A 24,031-nucleotide genomic window follows, 5' to 3' on the forward strand; every position below is an offset into this window, starting at 1 on the left:
AGTCCCACCCTGGCCCTGCACAGACCCCCCAACAACCCCACCCTGTGCCTGAGCATCGCACAAATCTCCCTGGAGCTCTGGCAGCCTCGGGGTTGTGCCCATTCCCTGGGGAGCCTGGGCAGTGCCAGCACCTCTGGGGGAAGAACCTTTCCCTGATATCCAACCTAACCCTGCCCTGGCGCGGCTCCAGCCGTGCCCCCGACTCCATTGGGATGGAATTCCAGCGGTTCCATCCCTGTTCGGGCCCCCCCGGGAGGAGCCGGGACCGCCCTCAGCGCTGGCCGGGGCGAAACGCGGGCGCGGCGCGGCCCCTCCCGGCCGCCGTCGCGCTCCGTCCGCCCCAGCCAAGGAGTGGCGGAAGCGGAATTGGCGGCGCGGCCGGGTACGCAGGCCGGGGGCGCGGGGCCGGGGCGATGCCGCTGCACCGCTTCCCGCCGCGGCTCTGGGCCGCCATGCGGATGCGGGAGGGCATCTGCGCCCGCCTGCCGCAGCACTACCTGGCCTCGCTGCAGGACGACACGCCGCCCACGCCGGTGCACTGGGAGCCGCACGGGCTGCGCTACCGGCGGAACCCGCGCACCGGGCAGCGCGAGCGCGTGCAGGACGTGCCGGTGCCCGTGTACTTCCCGCCCGCCGCCAACGAGGGGCTCTGGGGCGGCGAGGGATGGGTGCGCGGCTTCCGCTACGCGCGGAACGACAAGGTGAGCGCTGCGCCCTTCCCGGGCCGGGCCGGTGCCACCGGGGCTCCCCCGGGACAGCCCCTGACGGCCGCGCCGTGCCCAGCTCTCCACCAGGCTGCCCAAGACGTGGAAGCCGCAGCTGTTCAAGCGGCAGTTCTACAGTGAGATCCTGGACGCCACGCTGACCATCACCGTCACCATGCGCACGCTCGACCTCATCGACGCCGCCTACGGCTTCGACTTCTACATCCTCAAGGTACCGATTTCTATATCCTCAGGGTACCGATTTCTACATCTCCCGGGCTGTGCCCGCAGTGCCCTCAGCCCCAACTGGCAGGCACCGAGTCCTGGAATTGTGCACAGACAATCCCAGGTTGGAATAGACCCCCAGGGATCAGTCAGGGCAGCTCCTGGCCCTGCACAGACCCCCCCAACACTCCCACCCTGTGCCTGAGCACTGCCCAAGCTCTCCTGGAGCTGTGGCAGCCTCGGGGCTGTGCCCATTGCCTGGGCATCTCTGGGCAGTGCCAGCACCCTCTGGGGGAATAATCTTTCCCAAAATCCAGCCTGACCCTGCCCTGGCACAGCTCCAGCCATTCCCTGTCCCAGAGCTGCCCCTCAGGAGGAGCTGCAGCCCCCCCTGAGCTCTGCCCTCAATGTCCTCCCTCCAGGCTGAACAACTGCTGCTGTCAGTGCTTTAGCACAGCTCTAATGCTCCCAGCCTTCAATTCCCTCTTGACTGCAGCCCTTGATACAAAAACTCAGAGCTGTGATGAGATTGTCAGAACAAATCCAACAGATCTTTGCCCACGTGTGTCCTGAGAGCCTGTGCTGGCTGTGGGTGAGCTGGCAGTGTCCTGAAGACCAACAGAGTCCTGTGTAACAGCAAACTGTTACAAGAGGGTTTCCCCCCAGGCAGAGGGACAGAGGGGCAGACAGCTGTGTGACACCTTTGCAGACTCCCAGGGCTGACATGTGCTCCAAGCTGGGCATGGACCTGAAGAGGACGATGCTGCTGCGCCTGGCCCGGCGCGACCCCGCGCTGCACCCCGACGACCCAGCCCGCAGAGAGGCCATCTATGACAAGTACAAGGTGGGCTCAGCTCCTGGCCAGCCATTCCTCGTGTGCTTCTGGCCAAGAGACGGGGGGAAATGTCAAAAATAAATCTGTGAAAACTAAATTTTTAAAAATTCTCAAGGCCTGACACAAAGCTCACATAATATACACCTTTAGATAAGTGTTGTGGTGTGAGGTCCCCAGGATGAGGATGAGAGATGAGAATTTGCCTCCATGTTCTCAGAAGGCTGATATATTATATTATATTATATTATATTATATTATATTATATTATATTATATTATATTATATTATATTATATTATATTATATTATATTATATTATATTATATTATATTATATTATATTATCACATCACATCACATATCATATCACATCATATATCATATCATGCTATACTAAAACTATACTAAAGAAAGAGAAAGAATACATCAGAAAATTTAACAAGAATTAATAAAAAAACCCAGTGACTGACTCCTCAGAGTCCAGCACAGCTGGCTGTGATTGGTCATTAATTAAAAACAATTCACATGTGTGGATAAACAATCTCCAGACCACATTCCAGAGCAGCAAAACATGGAGAAGCTGAGGCTTCTCATCTTCCCAGGAGAAGAAATCCTGGCAAAGGGATTTTTCAGAAAATATCACAGTGACAAGATAAGAGACATGAGCTTGAAAATACCGTAGAATAAGAAACATTGTTAAGAGAAATAGAACTAAAAACAAGATTCAAAAGATAGCCTTACAAATAAAAATACACTAAATTTCCAAACTTTAGAAAAATAAAACTATGAAAAATACATTATAATACCCACAAAGAGTAATTTTAAATAATTTACTTTAAAGCATTTACAATATAATGTAACAAAAACTGATAAACAAAAAACACTTAATAATTATAATATTTATTATAATAGTATTGATAATAACATTGTTTATAAAATATAATATATATATTATACAATACCACCTAAACCTATGAAGGAGAAGGACTAACTTATGTTCTAAAACTTCTATCTTGTTTTATGTATATTACTATAATCTAAAACTTTAAACTCTAAGTTTTGTACTATGTGATATTATACACTTCTGTTTAAACTACACACTTATAATTTTGGTTCTGTCTTTAAATTTTGGAAGTTTTCTCCACGGCCTCAGGTCAAATGCAGTGTTCTCTTGGGGGTCACTGCCTGTGAGCACAGAAAGTCTGAAATTCTCAGCAAGCAGGGTTCCAACAGTGGGCAGAGAGAGGATTTGTATCTTGGTCACCTGCAAAGACTGTGCTACCTTCTCCTCCTTTTATCACAGGAATTTGTGATCCCAGAGGAAGAAGCTGAATGGGTTGGCTTGAGTTTGGAAGAAGCCATAGAAAAACAGAGGCTCCTGGAAAAAAAGGTGATTTCCTGAGGCAGTGCTCAGCACTGAGGTGTTGTGGTGGGAAGGGAAGGGAAGGGAAGGGAAGGGAAGGGAAGGGAAGGGAAGGGAAGGGAAGGGAAGGGAAGGGAAGGGAAGGGAAGGGAAGGGAAGGGAAGGGAAGGGAAGGGAAGGGAAGGGAAGGGAAGGGAAGGGAAGGGAAGGGAAGGGAAGGGATAGGAAGGGATATCCTTGGGAGCTACAGATGCTCCTCATCTGCTCTCAGAACTGGGGAAGCCCCTGAGTGCCCCACACAGTGCCTGCCCTCTCTGAGGGAGGGCTGCAGAGCTGAGCTGCTGCTGTGGCACAGCAGATTGCCTTGTTCAGCCCCTGAATAAAGCCCAGTCACATCTTCCTCTGGTTTTAGCTGCCAGCACTCCCTGGGCTCCCCGTTGCACTTCCCCAGCTGCTGCTCAGGTTCACTCCTTTCACAGGTTTATTCTCTGCTTTGTTGCAGGACCCTGTTCCCCTCTTCAAGGTGTATGCTGAGGAGCTCGTCAGCCAGCTGAGGGAGCAGCAGCAGGCAGTGCAGAAGCAGTAGAAGGAAGAAACCTTGGCAGCAAAACCCTGCTGCGGAGAAAGCAGTGGGGTTCAGGGGCTCTGCTGCCTCAACCAGGCTGCTGGGGAAGGGGCCACGTGAAAACCACGTTGCTGAAGTGCCATGAGAGCCTAAATTCAGTGAGGACCTGCTCCTCTGGGCTGAGGAAAGAGTTTCTGTGCTGTGGCTCAGAGATCCACTCACTCTGTGGATCTTGTGCCTGTACAAGCAGTTGGCTGCTGTTGAGAGCCCACTTGTGATACAAAATACACAATTTGGTATCAATAAACTTCTCTCTGATACTTGTTTTATTCATGTGTTGTAGCAGGGATTGAGACACAATGTAACTTAGATCAATCCCCAGCTTCATCCTCCTGAGGTGGTTGTGCCCCAAAACTGTGACCCCAAACCCCTCAGCTGAGCTCCCCAGCACAGTAATTTGGTGACTTTTAAATCTTATTTTGTAAAGATGTGGTTGAAGTGGGTGTTGAAGTCTTTGCTGCTGTCTGGCAACAATGGGCTGCAAAGCCCTTGCCATAATTACAGGCTGATGAGCAGCACTGGGAGTCCCTGGTGCTGTGTGGAAGCCTTGTGGTGGTGCAGTGAGTTTCTGGGTGGATCAAAATCAGCCTCTGCCTTTTCCCCCTCAGCTCTGAGGTGAGGGGCAAGCACAGAGCCTGCAGGCTGAACCTTGTGTGGCTCATTTCTGTGGAAAAGACTTTGCCTTCCCCCTGTCTGGCACATCAGGCCAGGTGCACTGCCTGGTTTGTGATAAGGGCTGGTAAGAGAGAAACTGGGCTTGTAGAGCAGAGTGTGGCTCTGCCCTCTGTGCTGGAATGGAGCAGGACCCCAGCTCCAATCAATCTCAGTGGGGATTGGCAGTGCCTGCAAGGTTTGGGGGAGGAGATGCAGAAGCAGCCGCTGGGTGAGCACGAGGCTGTGCTGGCGCTTGGGTGAGGGAGATGCTGGGGTTGAATGGGATCTAAACAGCAGCATTTCATGAAAACCAGACTTCTCTGCTGCTCTTCAGGACAGACAAGGGGCTGGAGTCCCCATAAGGGGTATTTGAGCCTGCAGAGGAGCCTGGCCCAGGCTGGTAGGGCTGGCTGGGGCTGCCAGGCAGGGCTGTGCTGTTCTTGCAGGGGCACAGGGGGAACAGGCTGGGTGGCAGAAGCTGGGATGTTTCCAGCCTGCCTGTGTGTTCCATCCCCAGCAAGTCCAGGTTCTCAAGAGCAAACTGGCACAGAAGGTCATATTTGCCTAATTAATGACAGTGCAGCTAGGCCAGCACAATGACATTTGGTTATCTTCTCTCTCTGCTGCAACTGAGCTGAGTGGGAAGCTGCTGCCCAGCTCCTCGGGGACCCTGACACTCTGCCCTCGTTAGAGATAATTAGCTGGGACAAGCTCCTTGTTTGACAGCTCTGCTCATCATTAGGGCCAGCTCAGCTCATGCATTTTAATGCAGCTCCCAGCAAAGCTCCAGCCCATGGCTCTGTCCTGGCCCTGCTCTGGAGCGGGCCCTGTGCCCCAGAGCTGCTGGGCACTGAGGAGCTGCTGCTCTGTCCCAGGGGTGGCAGGTTCTGGCTCTGTGGAGCTTGTGTGTCCTCCAGGGCTGGACCCTGACTGAGCTGCAGAGCTCTCACTGGGCACCTGCAGGATCTGCTGTCTCAGGGTGACCAGGGGCAGCAGGAGCTTTTGGGGAGAGCTCCTGTCCTGCTGGGGGTGAGGCTCTAAGGGGGGCACTGCGTGAGCACAGCTGGAGCTGCAGGAGGTTCTCTGGGGGAATCGATTTGGAATGTGAATTCTGATTTTCTGTCATCCTGCCTTTGTGGAGAAACCTTTCCCTTGCTCCTTTCCTTGCACCCATGTTGGATGAGGCCCAGAGATGTACTCTCATGGGTTCCTCTGCTGCCTTGAGGGAAACTGCAGCCTCAGGGATGCAGAGTTGGAGCACACAGGGCTGCTGGGCACAGCAGCAGATGTCTCAAGGTGGGGCATGTCCCCTGTGCAGCATTTGGGGCAATTTGGGCTACAAACCCACCCAGCCAGGTGGCCTTGAGGAGGTGGAGGAACAGCTCAGGGCTCAGTGTTAGTCCTGTCCTGATTTTGCAGCTGGAGAGTTTGGTGCTGCTTGAGGGATGGTTTTCCCTGTTTGGGTGGGCTCAGTCTGGCAGATAATGGTTCCCTTGCTGCCCTGACAGGGGGATCAGAGGAGTTGGTAGTTTGCCATGACAATGTGTTCCTAGGAAGCCACAGATGCCACAAACCCAGGGTTCAATAGGGTGCTGTCAGCTTGAAATTCAAAATCCACCCCTGCCCAGCCCTGCTCAGAGCCCAGCACTGCCTCAGCCTTCTGCAGAGGGCACCAGGCTCTGCTGCTGGCCCAGAGCCAGGCACAGGCACGTGGAGCATGGGGAGGATCCAACAGCAGGCTGGCACGGATGTGACAGCCCCAGCACGCTGCCTGAGAGCCCTGCCAGGGTCACCTTGGATCAGGCTGGAATAGCAGTGCTTGGAAAGGGGAAGGGTGAAAAATGATCTCATCAAGACAGCAGGGAAAGGATGATGGATGAGAGGCTGGGAGAGGCACGTGTGCTGTGTCAGCCACCAGCACTGGGAAGTGGGACATCAATCCATCTGTTTAATTCATTCCTCAGGTAGCAAAAACATGCCACTCTCTTTAATAGTCCCAGCAAGCCACAAATATGAAACTGCTCCTTGAAATATGAAATTTGGGCCCACCATGTTCTAGTTGTGAAGGAACAATCACCCCCAAACCCAACACTGCAAAGTCATAAAGCAGAGAAAAAGATTAATTGGGAAAAAGCATCCAAGCAGGAAAGGCCTTGGGTGGGATGGCTGGACTAATCCTGCTCTTTGAGACTGCTTGGTTCTGAATTCTGGTGTTTGCTGGTGTATTGAAGCAATGTTTGTATTTTGCCTGTCTCACTTGTTATTCCCAGCAAGTCGCAGTCACTGATCCAAAAACCAGCTTGAGATTAAGGCTCTGCTTCTCAACAAACATTTTCTTACCTGTTTACCTTCATGAATTAAACAGATTTTCCCTGTAAATTCCCAGCAAACCCCTTTGTATTCAAACAAAAGGGATATTTGGGGAGCAATAGCACAAGCAGCATGTCCTTTCCTGCTGGTCTCAGAGGTGAGCCTGCCTTTCCCTCCTGGCTTGGAGGCTCTTGGTTTGGAATCACTGTTGCAAAGGAGTGTGACTTTTAGGAGTACTCTGAATCAGCCCAAACTTGGTATCAGCAGAGGTCAAAATGTAGCCTGAAATCATCCCCCATCCTATGGCGTTAATCAAGGAGACATGAGATTTAGAAACTGGCTTGGTCAGTTCCAGCAAACCCTTTCAAGTATGACTGCAGTGTTTGTTTTCAGATCCACGGGACTCAATTCCTTCCAGACAGCTGGTCTGGGATGCTCAGGCTGTTGGAGGTGGAAGTATGGGCTGTGCTTACCCCCCACAGCTTTGCTCTGTCCCTGGAATTTGCTCTGGGGATCAGGAAATGGCAGCAAATATCCTGGTGGATTTTTACCACATGAGTGACAAACCATTCTGGATTTTGGGGATCAAGATGGAGCTGGGCTTGGCTCCATCGTGATGAACCAACCTGGCTCTTGTTGCAGGGGGAAGAACAGGAGCCCATGGGTAGTGAGAAACACTGGCTGGGCTTGAGAAAAAACTTCCCCAGGAGGGTGGTGCAGTCTGGGACAGGCCCTGGAAAGGTGGAGGTTTTCAGGACAGGGTGAGGCCCTGGAGCCCTGCTCAGAGCAGGAGCCTGGGCTGAGGCCTCCAGAGGTCCTCCCAAGCTCACTGTTCTGTGCTGCAGCTCCTCCCTGCAAGGCAGCCTGAGAGGAGAGGATGAGTGTGAGGAAGAGCAGCTCCAGGTGTTGGCTGGAGGGGAGGCAATCCAGTAGCTCTCCTCCCTCCTCTGGGGCATGGACAGCCACCCTCCTGCCTGGCTCAGTGTGAGCATCCCTGGGGCTGCCAGCCTGGGGTGCTGCTGCCTGTGGCCAGCACAAGGTCCTGGTGGCTCTCCAGGAGTGACCACTGCCTTTTCCAGCCCTGCTGGCTCCTGACACACTGTTTGTCCAGGGGACAAGGCATGGCCAGTGAGTCAGGGCAAGGTGGCGGCCTGGTGGTGGGAGGGCTCTCCCTGGGGTGACACCAGCCTGCAGCCAGGCAGGGTCTGATTGAGCCTGAGCAGAGAGGGACAGGGACATTGGGGCTCAGTTGTTACAGTAAGGAGTCATAAGAAAGAAAAAAAAACCAAAAAAACAAACAAAGAAACAACAAGCTAATAAAATCTCCATATGCAAATGAATTGCCAAAAGCTCCCTGCCATGTTCCTGCAGCTGTGGGCTGAGCTGGAGTGGGCACACTGGGCACACAGAACAGGGGCAGTTCCCTCCATTCCCCTCCCCTGCCTCACCCCATGGGCTCAGGGTGGGCTCCTTGGCTGCAGGAGGAGGAGCTGAGGGGAGGGAGTGACCATGGCAGCTCCAGGCTGGCCACAGAGGCCTTTCCCTGGCTGGACTCTGCTGCTCTGAGCATCCCTTGCACACATTTGCAGGCAGCCATTGCCATGGTAACATGGAAATGGTGCTGGCTCAGGCCAGCCAGAGCACTCAGACACAGAAAATGGCATTTCTGAGGTGGGCTCTGCTCACAGGGCCTCTGGGAACCCAGGGAAGGGGCTGCTCTGAGCAGCTCCTTGTGCCCTGGTGCCCCCAGGGATGTGTCCCCCAAGAAGCAGAGGTGGAATGAGGTGGAGGGAGCAAACAGGATGGGACATGATAGGGAAAAGGGAGCAGCGGGAAGGGGATTTCTCTGCCAGTGCTCCAGGCATGGATGGGGCCAGGATTTCTGTGCTTCAGCCAGGTATTTATTCTCATGGAGAGTGCTCTCACATTCCAAGGTGTTTTAATTTCCTTGACAGCCCTTTAAATTCCTCCTGCATGTGTTGTGAGACCCAGGTGGACTTTCCCAGGTGAGTCTCACCTGCCCAACTGGATGTGAGGTGACTCTGCCCCCACAGCCCATAACTGTCTATGGCTGCTCATTTCATTCCTTACAATGCTGTCCCTTGACTTTTGAGGCTGCTGGAGGACCTGAGCTTGTTAAATCCTTCCCCCTAAAAGTCATGTATGGATTTGGAAGGTTTCAAGGGGTGGAAAGTCTTTACTCCTAACTTTAAGCTGCCTTGCTCCACCTCTGGGAATGGAGCCTTGTCATACTCTGCTCCCAGTGCAGGACTTTGCCATCCATGGGATTTTCTCCTCTTTCACACACTTTATCCTCTCATTCTATTGAGCTTCAAGTCTTGCTGCAAGGCTTTTCCTCCAGAAGTCATTAGCTGTGATTCTTTCTTTTCATGGCAGTCCTCTACCAGTGTTTTAAAATGTGGAACCTGTGTGCCAGCACCAAAAATGGAGCGAAATCTTGGATGCAGGGGGTGCAGAGTTTAAATCTCCTTGATCCTGGGATATGCAGAGTTGAAAGTACTGTGAAAATCACTCATACCCAGACCCACTTGTCCTGCTGAGCTCCCTTCTCTACTTTGAATGCTGTGTCACCTTTTATTAGTTTTTTTCCCCCTGTTGTCTGCATGATATGCTGAAGAACAAGGTGAATTAAGGCCTTTGTAGGGCTCTGGGAAAGGTACTTGGAGGTGTAGGAGCATTGGGGGGTAGCACGGTGGGGATGGACACAGACAAGGGATCTCTGCAGCCAGGGCTGGAACTTGGGGTTTATTGCAAAGGGCCTGGGGGCAGGGCCCTGCTGGGAGCTGCAGCCACAGCTCAGAGCAGGCTGAGAGAGGAGAGGGGCAGAGAGGATGAGAGGGTAAGAGAGTAAAAAAGGTAAGAGTAAAAGGGTAAGAGAGTGAGGTTCCCGTTCCAATACAATAAATCTTCTTCTGTGCTGAATATTCTATTTCTTACTAACCAATCTAGTACAAGATACAAATCCTGTAGCATTTCCATACAGCCTATAAGAATCATTATATTACCATACTGTGTTACATTTTAAACCCTATAAACTCCTCTTTGGGCCCCTTCTGCCAAGCTGGAGGGTCTGCTCTGACCCTTGGGCCTGTCTGCAAGCAGAGGGTGTTGTTCCATCAAAAGGGGACCACCTTCAGCTGGCCACACCATTGTTTTCCAGTTGTTCAGTAACTGAGGTATCTCAAAGCTTGCTTTCATTTCAATCTCGCTTATAATTTCCATATTCTCAAAATCTTTTGCCAGACAATCATATTTATAAGTCTTTCCTGTTCCATCTCCCCCACCAGCAGGGGCTTGTGGAGCCCCTGTGCAGTGGGGAGCAAGGCAGTGGCTCCTCTGTGGGGGGAGCAGCAGGTCCCGGGGCAGGAGAGGCTGGGAGGTGAGAGGGCCCCGGTAAAGGGAGCCGGCAGTGGCTGCAGCCGTGATGGCCGAGGCCAAAGCCGCGGCTCGGAGTGCGAGCAGGGAGTTGCCATGGGAACGGGAGCGGCCCGAGGATGCTCGGAGGATGCTCGGAGGGCAGCGCGGGCTCTGCGCCACGGCCCGAGCGCCGCTGGGAGCTGCCCCCGCTGGGCACCTGCAGCTACCCGGGAGTCCCAACTCGTGCTCAGGGCACAGGGAGCGACCCCCGCCCAAATAAACTCAGAGCACTTCAGAGAGACGCTGCCCCTAGCAGACAGAGAACGCACAAGCAGGAGAGCAGGAGCCAGAACAGCCCCCGAGCTGTGCCGAGTCCCATCCCCGAGCCCCAAACCTGCCCCCCGTGGCCAGCAGGGCCCGGAGCAGCCATCCCTGGCCCAGAGCACGGCTGGGGCTGGGACACCGCCCTTAGTGTGGCCCCACTCGCTGCAATGGGGGATGCAGAGCTCGGCTGGAGTGCTTGAGCTGAGCCTTCCCGGCATCCCGAGCCGGCTGCTGATGAGTGCGGGCAGGGAGAGCCCGCCCTTGGTGCCTCCCTTTGCTTGCCCTGGCCCCAGGTGGGCTCTTTGCCCAGCACTGGGACCAGCACTGTCAGCAGCAGCTGCTCCAGGCACCAGCCAGGCCCTTCTCCTCCAGTTCTCTGGAAGCCTTTGATGACCACATTGTCAGCAGCCCTTTGCATGGGAGCTTTACTGTGGGCATCATTCACTGCTGCTGCTCCAGGAGACAGGCTTCCCTTTACAATCCCCCCAGTTTCCCAGATGGAGGGTATTTACCCACAAACCCCATTTCCAGGAGTGTTTCTGCCAACTCACTGGTACTGCTGTGGGGGTCACTGACCTGCCCTTTCCAGGCTCTCCCTGTGATGTGTGAAAAATAAATTTATTATCACATCTGCAGGCTCCAGACAACTCTTTCTGGCAGTGGGTAGGTAGGATCTGGCTGAGGATCAGCTGTTCTCTCCCAGCTCCTTCAGAAGCCCTGACACACCTGCAGCTCCACAGCTCCTTTCTGCTCTCTCCTCAGCTGGGTTCCTGTTGACATCTGTGGCCACCTTTGTCTCCTCTCTGCTCCCCAGGGTGGCAATCCCCCAGTTCTCCCAACAAAATAATGAGCTTGGCAGAGTCTCCTGGTGCTCCTCCTGCAGCTGCCCTGAAGGATTCCACTCTCTGGATTGATTTGAGGAGGAAAAGGGAAGATGACCTCGGCTTCCTTTCCCTCAAGTCCACATTTTCATCTCTTGCCTTACTGTCCATTTTCTCCAGATCTCTTCATTCTCCCTAAGACCCCTTTTCCTCCCACTTTCCTGGAACTGCTGTTTGGCGCCAGTAATGACCCATGGGAACAGAAGCACATTGCAGGTCCCACTCTGGTGTTCCAGCCAGCAGGGCTGGGCTGGGCTGTTTGCTGTTCTCTGGCTGCCACATCCATCCCTGGACCATGAGGGTGGAGCCAGGAGCACATTCCTGCCTGCAGGACCCACTCAGCCATGAGCGTGAGCCCATGCCCACATCACAGGACTGCTGTCCAGCCCTGTGCTCTGCCCATCATGGTTAACACCTTCCAGAGGAGTGGGAGGCTCTGGGCCTCACAGACCTGGCTCGGAGCAGCTCAGCAGGAAGGCAGGAAGCATCCAGGGATGAGCATGGCCAAAGGCAGCACTTCCTCATTCCAGCCAGCACCACAAGGCCAGGAAAAGGGATGGCTGATGCAGGCAGTGCCAGTTCCCTGTCAGGAAACACCAGTGCTGTGAGCAGGAATCAGGACAACAGCAGTGGGGAAGGGGGCAAGCTTGGCCCCATCCTCGCTCTTGGGATGAGCCAGTGTGGAATCCACATGGGAAACAGAAGAAATGACTGGTAGGGCATCGTGTGTCTGCAGCCAGCAAGCTCCTTGAGGAGGAGGATGATGAGGGTTGATGGTGATGAGCCGTGATGGTTCAGGAAAGCCTTGGCATCGAGGCATTGTGCAGCGGGAGCGATGGGAAAGGCTGGCCAAGGGAGGCACCATTCCTGCAACAGCCTTCAAAGAGTTTCCTTAAGTGTTGCTGCTCTTCAGGGCTTCCTCCTCCAAGGGGGAAAAAAAAAGTAGGGAAAAAAGGAGATGAGGAAGAGCAATCTCTGGGTGCGGGATGAAAGCGGCCTGTCTTGACTATTTACCCAGCAATTATAAGTAAATCGGTGGTGCCTAACGGGGCCGGTTGCCATAGTGACGATGGGATGGAAGGACCAGCATTTGGTCCTGGCTGCAGCCAATCAGGCTGGAAAGCCCAAGCTGCAATATAAAGTAAAGATTCCCATCTTCCAGCCACGCACTTGCCAAGAAAGGGAAATAGGTTCAAGAGTCTGGGGAAAAAAAGTGCTGCGGCCGGCGCGAGGCAGGCAGGGCGGCTGCTCCCGTCATGGCGGACTGCGAACGCCCGGGCAGGTGAGAATCCAACTCTCCCCATCTCCCGCTCATTGTTCTCCCGCGCCGCGCTCCCCGCGCCGCCCCACCCCACCCACGCCGCCGCCCCGACCCCCTCGCCCCGGCACCCACAATGGAACCCCCCTTCGGGTGGGAGACAAAGAGAGGCGGGTGGAGAAAGGCTCCACCATTCTCCCCAAATTGCCATCGTAGGCCTTTCAAATCAAATTTCGCAAAGCAGCTTCATCAAAGGCCCCCGGCTGAGAGGCACGAGCCCCCATATTCCTGCCCCCCCGGCAGGTCTGGGGTGGTGCGGTGATCCCATACAAAGTCGGCACTGCTCCAGAAGTGTCTTTGCAAAAAAAAAGAAAAAAGAGGGAAAAAAAAAGGAGGGGGATATGGAGATAAAAAACGCAAGCGAGAAAGAACGGCGCCTAAATTGCTCATCGTCTCCCCATCTCATTACTGGCGACTTCTGAGGACGGATATTTCCAAAGGCTGCAATGAAAGACTTGTGAATGGAGCCCCCCCGGATGAGATCAAAGCCCAAGGCTGGGACGCCAGGGTGTGCCGGAGGAGGGGGCGAGGGCCAGCGGCACCGCAGGATGCTGGGGGGAGCCTTCCTCCCCTGCTGCCGCTGCCCTCCATGTTTCCCGGTGTCGCTGCCGCTGCTGCCTGACCCATCTTGCAATGGAGACCAGGGACAGTGGCCAGATCCCAACAGCTGGAACCGAGACGAGCGAACTCCATTGGCTCACAGTTCGACAACTCTCCCAAAATTCATGGTTAATAAAGGAGCTTATTCCGTCCGGGACCTCTCCAGACCCCTCGAATTGCAGATGAGCGGGTGGCTTCCCCACCGCTGGAGCCCACTCCTTGGCTCTCGTCTCTCCTCACACCGCAGCATCGCCAGCCTGGTGAGCCACCAGCAGAAGGGCTGAGGACAAAGGCAGGAGGACAGAAGTTGTGCCACTTTCCCTTCCCGCTGCTTCCCTTCAAACACGGGCTGCTTTCTTCTGCTCAGTGATAAATTTGGCTGCGGGCGGCGTTCCCACCACCGGCACCACCGGCAGCCCCATCAGCGGCACCGAGAGCAAACTCACAGATGGTAAAATAAGAGAGTCGTGTAGGGTTCAAAGAGACCTTCAATGTCAATTGTTATATTATTAGGTAAACTCCAAGAAGAAAATCTTTTAATCCACTGTGGCTAATCCAGTCCACTTTTGTTGGCCAGGACATATTCAGCATCAACAAAAGGCTCTGGCCGACGGACACCGGCATACATAATGTATTGATAACTGCGGGAGCCGGCTCGGCGGCAGAAAGAGCCACTGCTCGGGCCAGCAGCAGGGGCCAGCAGGAGGATTTGCCCGACTTTCATCAGTTTTATTTTCATTTCAAAGAACGCGGCTGATATTTGCACTGCGCTGCTTGCCAGGGGAGCACAAAGAGGGCAGGGATGTTCCCAGCCAGCCCTGAAACCTCACCGGGATCCTGCCAGGACCTCAGCGGGACCCTCGCCCCTCAGTGCCTTCCCCGGGCAGCGGTGGCACAGAGGGCTGCAAGGCCAGGTTGGTTCCGGGCCTGGTTTTGGGGTGGTGGTTCCCATGGGGAGCTGGCAGCTGGGGTGTCTCCCTTTAAATTAGCCATGGCCTGGGATTTACCCTGGGATGGCGCTGTTGCCCTGGGATGGGGGAATCACCTTCCTCTAAGGACATGGGATACAACTGATGTGGGAATAGGAGTGTCCACGCCGTGAAGAGTGAGCACTGCTGGGGAGGAGAAGTGGAGATCACACCTGGACTCACCTTGTCTTCCCAACACGGCACAGTAGAGACCAGAGCGGAGGAACCTGGAAAGGAAACAAACCCAGCAGCAGCAAAGGGCAGGTGGGACACGAGTGGGGACCACAGCCCGGCTGATGGGGGTGTTGGGGCAGGAGGAGGTGGGAGCTCGTGGGAGAGAGCTGAGAGGGGCTGAGGTGGCAGCTGTGGGTGCTGGAGGTGAGCAGGGCACCCCAGCCACCCACCCCTCCAGGCACTGGGCATGGCCTGTGCTGAGCAATGGGCTCCCCTGGGCAGCTCTGGGTGAGGGTCCACTCCTGGCCCACAGTGGTTGAAAAGAGCTCTGAGCTGCATGGCTAGACAGGCATTGGTGGCCGTGGGATGGGGCTGAGCCAGCAGGGAACTCTGCACAGCAAGGAACTGGGGTCTCCGGTGGGTGTGACCTCACTCAGGAGCCCATGGCCCTCCCAGGGTGCCATTGAGTCCAAAATGTCCTTATTGCTGCTGTGGGCAGCTCAGTGCCACCCAAGGCCTGTGGCTCATGAGGACCTTCAGTAAGAACATGGAGAGGAAACAGCAATTCAGAAACCAAAAGGATTCATTTCAAAAAGCCCAGAGGGCTTGCCCAGGGTTTTGTCCTCATGACAAGGGACAGCAGAGGAGTCCCTCTCCAGAGGGTGGGGGGCTCACTGCACCCCCAGATGCTCTCTGAGGTGGGCACAGGCATTCATCACTGGGACAGTGCTTACAAGGCACTGACACAAGTGACCCAGGGAGGAAACAGCCTCACAGGGGTTTGGTTGTTACTGCGAGCTCCAGGTCAAGCTGCTCTGCTCTTGCTGCACTCACAGACACTGGGAATCCTCCAGATCTCCTCCAGCGGGGTTAAAATGGCCAGTGCCAGAAGCTCCTGCAGGGAATGGATGCACAAGCAGTGATTAAGCTGAGAAAGCTGTGAGTCACCAGCCCTGGACAGATCATCCTGAGATCCACCAAGGGATCCAAGGGACAGGAGTCAGGGATGTGGGTGCCACCCTGGAGCAGAGGCTCTTTGGAAGGCTGAAGTGCAGTAGGGGCTCACTGAGCCTCGCTGCCCAACCCAGACAGCTGCTCTGATCATCACCAAGGCATTCCCAAAACTCCCAACTGCTCCACGTGGTCCATCCAGGGGTCTGCCCAGTCCCACATTGACACATGAGGAGCACAAACCACCTGGGAGGCTGAGGACAAGAATTCAGGCTGAATCATTCATTTCCACCAGGCAGAATCTTCATGGCAGGGGTCTGTGGGCAGCTGTTGAGTGCAAGACTAACATAAATAGGCTGAGCTAAAGATACTCAGTTCTGGAGACCAGAAAATACCCTTCTGTGGGGAAGAGGGAGACATGGACCTCCTGGGCAGACACCTCTGCTCCCTGTCCCCCTGCAGGCCAAAGCTCAGGTGGGCTGGAATAACTTCTGGCATTTCTGGTGTCTCGTGGGACATTGCCCACAAGGTGATCACGAAGACCATGGGCACTCACCTCACAGCCCTGGAGAGTCACAGAAGTGTGGGAAGAGGAACCAAAGTCCTCTGTGACACATCTTCTCCATGACATGGCCTTGGCACACCAGGGAAGATGCTGCCAATAGTCCAAGGTCTGGAGATTCTGCAAGGTCTTCAATGTCTACAAGTCCAAGATTTGGAGTTGTACGTCTGCTTCCAGATGTGTTTTTTCCTCTTTTGAGCCTCTGTAACTATAAAGAGTCAGGATGAAATACAATACAAGGTTGGATTTGCTCACATTTGCCAGCCATGGGTTGTCTGGAGGCTGGTCACTGTGCCAGCCAGCACGTGTCCGTGGAAGGACTCCTGACAGGAGGTGCACTGGTAGGAGAATGCCCAGCAGGACAGTCAAAGTGGGAAAATGTTCTCTGTAGAGCACCAGGAGAGCCCTAAGGTGAGATGGCCAAGGCTGCAGGGGTCTGGCTGCTGTCAGCTCCCACTGAGCTGCCCAGGCTGAGGGACACAGCAGGAGCACGAGGGGTGTGACACGGGTGGACATGAGGTGCTTGGACATGACATGGTTGGACACCAGGTGGTGAAAGACAGCCCGAGGATTGGCCTCTGGAGGAGATGGGGCACTCAGAGCTGCCTGGAGATGCTCACATCTCCAAGGAGCAGTTCTGGTAATCTCTTCCCCAGGGAAGTGGGATGACATGGGATGCTCATGATCACAGTTCCATGACTCCCCCAGATCCCAGGCACTCTGTCCTGGGGAGGACTTGGCTCTGCTGGGTTCACCTGCCCGGCACAGGAAGGGGAGATTTTAGGAGAGGGGCAGCCAGGCAGAGTTGCCAAGTGGTGAGCATGGGTGACAGGCCCAGAAGTGCTGGCAGAAGGGGACAGGGAACCCCATGGCTGACATCCAGTGCCTGTTTGCCTTGGCTGTGGAGCAAGTCTTGGATCCTTCCAAATACAGAGACACCCCAATTCTCTGAGCTTCCTCCCACAGTAAATGATTTTGTGAGCAATTTCTCTGGTTTTCTGTCAGGATAAGACCAACACTTTCCGTATCTGTTCACCTCATGCTGGAAAGCCTCAAGATGAGTCAATGCCAAGCCCTGGGCTGGGTTTGTGTTAGGGCAGGTAAAGCAGCAGAAGAGCCTGGAGACTCTCCCCTAAGTGTGTGGATAAATGGCACCCCCAGCTCATCAGGCAGGGCTGCTCCCTGCAGGAGGAAGCAGGTGAGCCCCAGGCACTGCTGGGCTGTGTCCAGCATTTTGGCTGGCCAGGACCTAAGCTGGTGTCCATCAGTGCTGAGCCTTTCCTGTCCCACCCACGCCCACCATGGAGGAGGAACCCTCCAGGGAAACCTCCAATGACCCTTGGGCAGGGCACTGGGGGTGGAGGGGCTGGTGCTGAGGCCTGGCCACCTTCACTGGGTGCTGGTGACGCACCAGGGGTCCCATGTCAGCCAGGAGGGGTGGCCCTTGCTGGGGAGGTGGCACGGGATGGTTGCTCCAAGGAAGGGCCACCTCAGAGGGAGGACAGCCAAGGAGAGCAGCTGGGGATTTCCAAGGTGCTGCTGGGAAGCAGGATGTTGGAAAAGGGGTGATGAAGGTTGCAGTCTCTGTGTGGGTAGAGAGAGATCCCAGAGGGTCTGTGGCTCTCCTACCAGCGAGCTGAAGGAGCAGAGGCTCCCAGAAGTGCCTGCCAGGACTGGGGGTCCCCCAGCTGGGCTGGCCTGTAATACACGTGGTCCTGCAGCACACACAGCGTGCTGTGCCCCAGAAGGGCCCAGAGAGGGCTCAGGCTGGCAGGCTGTGACCTCCTGCCAGCACAGCTGTCCTGCCTGGCACCAACAGCCACCAGGAGCCTGCTCCTGGCAATCAGCTGCCAGTGGCAATCAGATTCTGGCTGCTGGGCTGCCTGGGCACCCAGAGCCAGCACTTCCCCAGGGTATGGGATCAGTCAGGGGAGTGTTTGGGGCACCTACTGCCCTGTCTGAGGAGCTCGAGGTTGAGAAAATCATTCTGCAGGAGAATTAAGGGGTGGAAACGCTGTGGGGCTTCCCTCAGCAGTGCCCACTGTGATCACAGGGACCCTTTGGCCAGGGCTGGACCCTGCTGGGGTTTGGACCTCAGCAAAGCAGCCACAACCTCAGCTGCTTCTGGGACTTCATGGGCTCAGAGCTCTCCTGGTGAGGGACAATGGTGAGGTGGGATCTAAGCCATAAAAACTGGGACCTCGGGAACAGTGCAGAGGTAAAATTCTTTCCAGAGCTTGCCCTGGATGCCTGAGCATTTCTGAGATGTCCTCACAAGCCTCTCTGAGCCCAGCAAAGCCGACCATAAAGCCGTGGGCCACTAGGTGGACTCACAGCAAACCAGAACTGCGGGACAGAGCAATTCCCTGACCGTCTGCCTCATGTCCAGGGAAAGCCTCGTCAGCGACAGTCATCCCAGGAGAGAGCACAGAAACCAGCGTGTGTCCAACTGGCCACTGCCTGGCCGCCAGAGGTGGAAAATTAGCCAAAACATAGCCACAGGCCTTGCTTGTCACAAAAATTGTCATCTCCCTGGGAGAGGTGACCCTCCACAGTGAGCCAGGAACGCGGGGACCTGCTCTCCAAGCTGCTCTGGTGATGGAGATCGTGTCCAAAGGGTCACACTGGAAATCCTGAGGCTGCAGGACACACATCAAGGCACCACTGAGCACTGAGGGGGCTCTTGCCAGCCGAGCTGGTGACCACCGTTAAGCCAGAAGATCTTGCCCAGCATTACAAATCAGGTCTGTGAGAGCAGAGCAGCTGATATTTCTGCACTGACCATCTTTGCCCCACCTTCCAGCAGCCCAGGTCACAGTCACTGATGGCTGGGTAAAAGAAATCCATCTTTCCCAACAGAATCAAGCAGGCTGAATTATCACAGGCTGCTCTGGGAAAACCGTGCTGCAGGAACCAGGTGCTCCCATGGAGCTGCTCCTCGTGTTCTTCTCATCCCATCCCATCCTGCCGTGGGGACACTGGAGCAATGGTTTGGGCAGGTGGGTGGGCCCTGGCTCTGCAGCAGGGCTTGGGAACAGGGACAGGGTTGTTCCCTGCCACTGCTGCTCCCTCCTGCCTCAGCTCTGTGAGGAGCTGGGACCATTCCAGCAGGGATAACCCCTCCAGAGGCGCCTATGGTGCTCCAGACAGAGAACACCCTGCTCCAGACACCTCCCTCTGACAGAGAGGCAAGATGAGAAGTGTGTCCCACAGGAACAACAAGGTTCCACTCCTCTGAGTGGGGAGCACAGGGTGTCCCTGCCTGGCCCAGCTCCCCTGGAAACATCTCCTGGGCAGGGTGGTCCCAGCAGGGACGAGCTGACATCTCTTCTTTCTGCAGAGCGGCGTTTCTGGGATGTGTGTGGATGGCACCCCAGCCCCGGCACCCCGAGAGGAGCAGCGAGCCTGGTGGTCTGGAGCATGGAGAGGCAGCAGTGCAGGGCACAGGCCCGGGCTGGACCCCAAAGGTGGGTGCAGGAAGGTGTGTGGGGTGTCCCTGGGGTGCTCACCCTCACTGCCTGGTGGTGCTGGCTGAGCTCCTGTGCCATGCTTTGGGCAGAGAAGGCTGACCAAAACCAGGGGAGCTGCAGGGTTTGGGATGTGGCAGGGATCTCTCAGGATCATGGATGTGGCAGGGTCTCAGACATAGCGGGGGTCTGTGAGGGTCTCTGTGCTCTGCCACATTCCCCAAAAGCAGCAAGAAGGGAGGAGAGAGCTGGGGGACACACCAAGGGCCTGGCACCCTTATCAGTTCTGTACCACAGCCCTGAGCTGGGATGGGAGCCCAGGGCTTATCTGGGGTGGGACAGGAGTGAGAAGAGAAGCCCACGTGAACAAACTGGGCTTTGCCCAGCCAGGGCAGAGGAACATGAGCTGATATGGTCACTGGCTGTTCCTGGGGTTGTGAATGGTGCAAACCAAGCAGAGGAGAGTGGCCATGACCTGCTGTGGCTCTCCTTGGACTGGTTAGAAAGGAGGAGAATGAGTATGGGGAAAGCTTTGACCAAAACTCCAGTCCCGAGCCCAAACATGAGGTTGGAGGTGGCTGACAGTCAGAAAGGAGCTGGGGTGGGCTGAGGGCTGGTAGGTGGGTCACAGAAGTGTGGGGAGATAAGAAATGTCCATGTCAAGCTCCCCTGTGAGGAGGGTGCTGGGTGAGCAGAGCATCAGAGCAGCCTCCCAAGGCACAGCATGAGCTTGTCCATAATCCTTTTTTGGGGAAACACTGGGTTTGGGAGCTCTGTAACCCAGCAGAAAGGGCAAGGCAGACCTGGGGGAAAGAGGCTGATGCCAGGGCAGGCACAAAGAGGAACACCTGGAGATGAAGGCAGAGCAAACCCCTGGGAGCACAGGCCAGGGTGCTGGGACACTGCAGGGGCTCCTGGTTATGTACTGGGTCTTCCATCTGCCATTTGTGCATCTGCACCACCATGGGCAAACACTGGCAGCTGCAAAATCCAGTTCAGACAGCTGCCTTAGCTGCTCCAGGCCCTTCTCCCCCTACGTTCCTGAAAGAAGGTCACCCTGGCTACAGTTTTTGTTATTTTTATGTGAGCAGTAAAGTTTTGCCCCATCCACCCTCTCCAGGCCTATACCCCAGCATAAACAGTGGATTTGCAAGCAAGCACCCATGTGGGAACAGGAGTGAACAGGGAAACTGGGATGATTTTTCTGGAGGGGAAGAATCTGAATGCCCAGAGCAGCCAAGCCCTGCAACCTTCCCACTGCCTGGAACAGGCTGCACCATGGGCTTTATGAAAGAGCAGGATCTGAATGAAAAGGCATAAACTTGGTGTCCAAACAGTGCTTCATCCTTTATACCCAGCATTAGAAGCAATGTGTTTGCCTCCTTGAGCAGGAGAATCCAAAGAAGGAGGCACTGTGGGACCTGCACCCGCAGCTCCATGGATGCTCTGGCAGGCTGGCATGGCCAGGGTGGGCAGGTGTGTTTATACCCTGCAAGAAGGGATGCTGTGGTGGTTGAAATCAGCACAACTCACTTCCACTCTTGCCCCCAGCCCTGGCACAGCTGTTTGTGGGCATCCTCACAGCCTGCACTGAGATCTGCTCCATCCATCCCTTTTTCCCAGTGAGGCAGGCACTCTCATCCAGCCCCCAGCCCCATCCATGGCCGCCACTTCTCTGCTTTGTTCTCCTCCCAGTCTATCCTGTGGCTCTGTTTGCTTGTCCCCTCAGTGGCAGTGCTACTGGGCTGCTGGTGCCTCATCCCAGTCAGGCTCTTTGGGATGCTCTGGGTTCCAATACTTTTATCTAGAATGCTAATACATTTTCTTCCTCCTATTCTGTAAGCATCATCTTGCCAGTGTCCAGGAGAGAGCTGTCAGCCACCTCTTGCATCCCAGGGTATTATTTTCTTAGCATAATTTTTTTTTCTTTAAATCGTTAACTCTTTAAATAATTATTTTCATTATTGGTCATGTAGTCAAACCCTGGGTCCTGCCTCAGCCCGAGATGGGAGGCAGCACATGTCCTTTGCCTCTGTCAGTGATCAGCATACGACCTCATATTCCAGAGTATTTCTATTTATCCCCTAGTTCCAAAAAGCTTTTTGAATAAAACCACCGAATTTCGGCATGGCTGATGACCTTGCCGGAGCCTTTTAAATGGCAGCCAAAGGTTGAACAGCACCATCTAGTGCGCTCCCTCCCGAATCCGCCAGCGCCGCAGGGACGCCGGCTACACCCACGCACATCCCTGCGCTGGAAGGGAGCGCTGCAGGCTGGCAGCCCACCAGGCATCACCCCGGCTCCGCTCACCCACCTCGCCCTGCGGGAGCCAGCGAGCCGCTACAAAGAGGGGAATTCATTTGGGAGGGCTCTAGTCGGTGCTGAAACTGATCCAAGCGGTTTCGGGCTCTGCAGATGGGGTGTTGGAGGGCTGGCGGGTCGCAAGCTACCTTGGCAGGAGGGGAGGCTGCTACAGAGCACATCCCTTTGCAAGGAGGCTCTGGAATTGCACCAGTGTTGCCTGCATGCAGCACAGACTCCTCAGTCCAAAGGCTCAGAGCAGTTCCTTTTCTCCAGTGTTTGCTGTTTGTTTCTTCCAGGCAGAAAGGAATGTGCGCACTGGGAGCTGGGAAGTGTCCAGCACCCCAGGCTCACATGGGGCCAGCCTCAGTGGCAGGGTGACACCAGGGCTGCACAAAACACCACTGGTTGTCTCAGTGGTGGCAGTTTTGATGTAAGGGTGATATTTGGGGTGAAAGGCAGAGAGAGCTTCATGGCCAGCTGATGAAAAAAGGAAAAATAAGCAGGTTTGGTTCACTGGCCTCAAAGACCTTGCAGTATGATTCCTCCAGCACACAGCCAGGAATGCTCAGTGTGGTTTATCACTTGTTTGATGCCCTCAGATAAATCTGGAAGTTATTTGGGCCCCTGGTAGAGTGCAGGGATAAGCCTCCTTGTCATGAGCCACCTGAGGGGTAAAAGGCAGGGAAGGGGCTCCAGAGGGAGCCCATGGCCCTCTCAGCCCCAAGCATCCCTGCTAGAGGACCAGAAAATAACGAGGCACCATGAGGGTTTGGCATCAACCTGTGGAATTTGCTTCTTGTGGCCTAGGAAGGGGCAGCTGCCTGGCTGCCTTTGCTGGAGCAGGGCAGGGCTGGCTCTGCCTTCCCTGGGAGCGTGCACAGAGTGATCCTGCACTGCTGGAAGGGACATCCAGCTGCTCTGGAGGTGCCCTGCCTCTCTGTGTGCCTGGGGGTGGGATAGGGCCTGGTCCTCACTCCAGGCTGTGTCCCCTGAGCTGGGGGAATGTGCCAGGAGCTGGTGGGAGCAAGATGAGCCTCCAGCACTTCTCCCACCTCCCCAGGTCCAGCCCACCCCGAGGAGCAGTAAGGAAGGTCAGGGAAGGATGGCAGCATGAGGGAGGGCAGGTCAAGCCCAGCACTTCAACCAGCTGCATCCTGCTGCACCCAAACTCATTGCTCACCACCTCAGGCTCTCCCTTGCCATGGAGAAATCTTGCTCTGGTTTCTCAAATGAACTCAGTTCAAGCCATGAATCTTGCTGGGCCTTCCTCTGGGAGATGAAAGCTCTCTACACCTGATAGTTTCTCACCCATGAAGTGGCTGAAGTGCTCTGTTGGAGGCACCTCTGGGGCTCCTTTAAACTTGCTGGGGAGGCTGGGGGCCTCAGCTACCCTCCTGCAAAGCAGTTTTAACTAACTCTCCTCCACCTTCTCTCAATTCCCCAGCATCCTTTCCACAACACAGATGCTGGAACCCTCCTGCTGTGGCACCCAGTCCTGTCGCAGCTGGACATCCCCCCTGCTGCTCCCACATTGTCCCTCCTGCCTCCTAAACTCCCCCCATCCCTGCCAGATCCCGGCTTTCCAGCAGAAGGGCCCTGTGTTCCGTGGGCAGACCCTTTCACAGCTGCTCACATTCAAGCACGTTTTATTTGCCAGGGACTCGGCTTGTGAAGTTTTCTACAGCTGTCTTGACCTCGTCCATGTCTCCTGCCCCTCTCATTTCCCTCGCCCCGGCGTTTTTCTCAGCAGGGCTTTTTAATCTATTTCTAGACCATTGATGGAAATACTGAATAGCACTGGGCTTCCCATCCAAGCCCGGACACCCACTGAGCGCGCTCCCATTCTGCAGGGATTCCCCATTGATGGCTGTCGGTTTGCCAGCTCCCAGCCCCTTTAAGGTGTCCCTCTTGATGTTGTATTGTGCTAATTTTTAATCAGAATAGTATATGGATTAAGTCACATGCCTGAACAGAGCCCAGGTCTATTATTTCTGTGCCATAACCTTTATCAGCCAAACTTGTAATCTCTTCAAAGGATGACATCACAGTTTGACAAGAGCTATTTTCTGGAAACTAGGCTGATTGCATTAATTATATTCCCATCCTTTAATTCTTTACCAGCTGAATCCCACATCAGCTTTTCTATTATTATGCCTGAGATCAGCATTGCACTGCTACATGTAAATCAGCTCCGAGCATCGTTCACATGAGAGAGTGCAAGGAGCCACATCATCCTGCCAGGCCCTGTGCTGGGGTGGGATGGAGAGTGTCACTGCTCAGAGTGAATTTTGGGAGCTTCACAAAGCTGGAAAAAAAATGTTACATTTCCAAAAGTGTTCCCTAAATGCATTGGGGCAGGCAGCTGTGGCAGTGTGATCACATAAGAAAGC

At 54.9% G+C, this 24,031-nt stretch overlaps 2 protein-coding genes across 4 annotated transcripts in view; both read left to right on the forward strand.

The window, feature by feature from the left end:
- Positions 1-320: 320 nt before the first annotated feature.
- On the forward strand, positions 321-4,010 carry MRPL28 (mitochondrial ribosomal protein L28). The gene is made up of 5 exons (XM_074552693.1): positions 321-701; positions 784-936; positions 1,639-1,773; positions 3,066-3,152; positions 3,628-4,010. The coding sequence occupies exons 1-5, from the start codon at positions 414-416 to the stop codon at positions 3,709-3,711; spliced, it is 747 nt and encodes a 248-aa protein (XP_074408794.1). The 5' UTR covers positions 321-413; the 3' UTR covers positions 3,712-4,010.
- Positions 4,011-12,390: 8,380 nt separating this feature from the next.
- Positions 12,391-24,031, forward strand: part of AXIN1 (axin 1) — an 84,905-nt gene continuing 73,264 nt past the window's right edge. Inside the window, exons 1-2 of one of the 3 annotated variants that reach the window (XM_026796478.2) lie at positions 12,391-14,447; positions 19,211-19,337. The gene's annotated coding sequence lies outside the window, so the exon portion shown is untranslated. The remainder of the gene's footprint in view (positions 14,448-19,210; positions 19,338-24,031) is intronic. The other 2 variants (XM_005492098.4, XM_026796479.2) reach the window with 2 other exon arrangements.

This window comes from Zonotrichia albicollis, chromosome 16, assembly GCF_047830755.1.
Source record: "Zonotrichia albicollis isolate bZonAlb1 chromosome 16, bZonAlb1.hap1, whole genome shotgun sequence".
Classification (NCBI taxonomy): domain Eukaryota; kingdom Metazoa; phylum Chordata; class Aves; order Passeriformes; family Passerellidae; genus Zonotrichia; species Zonotrichia albicollis.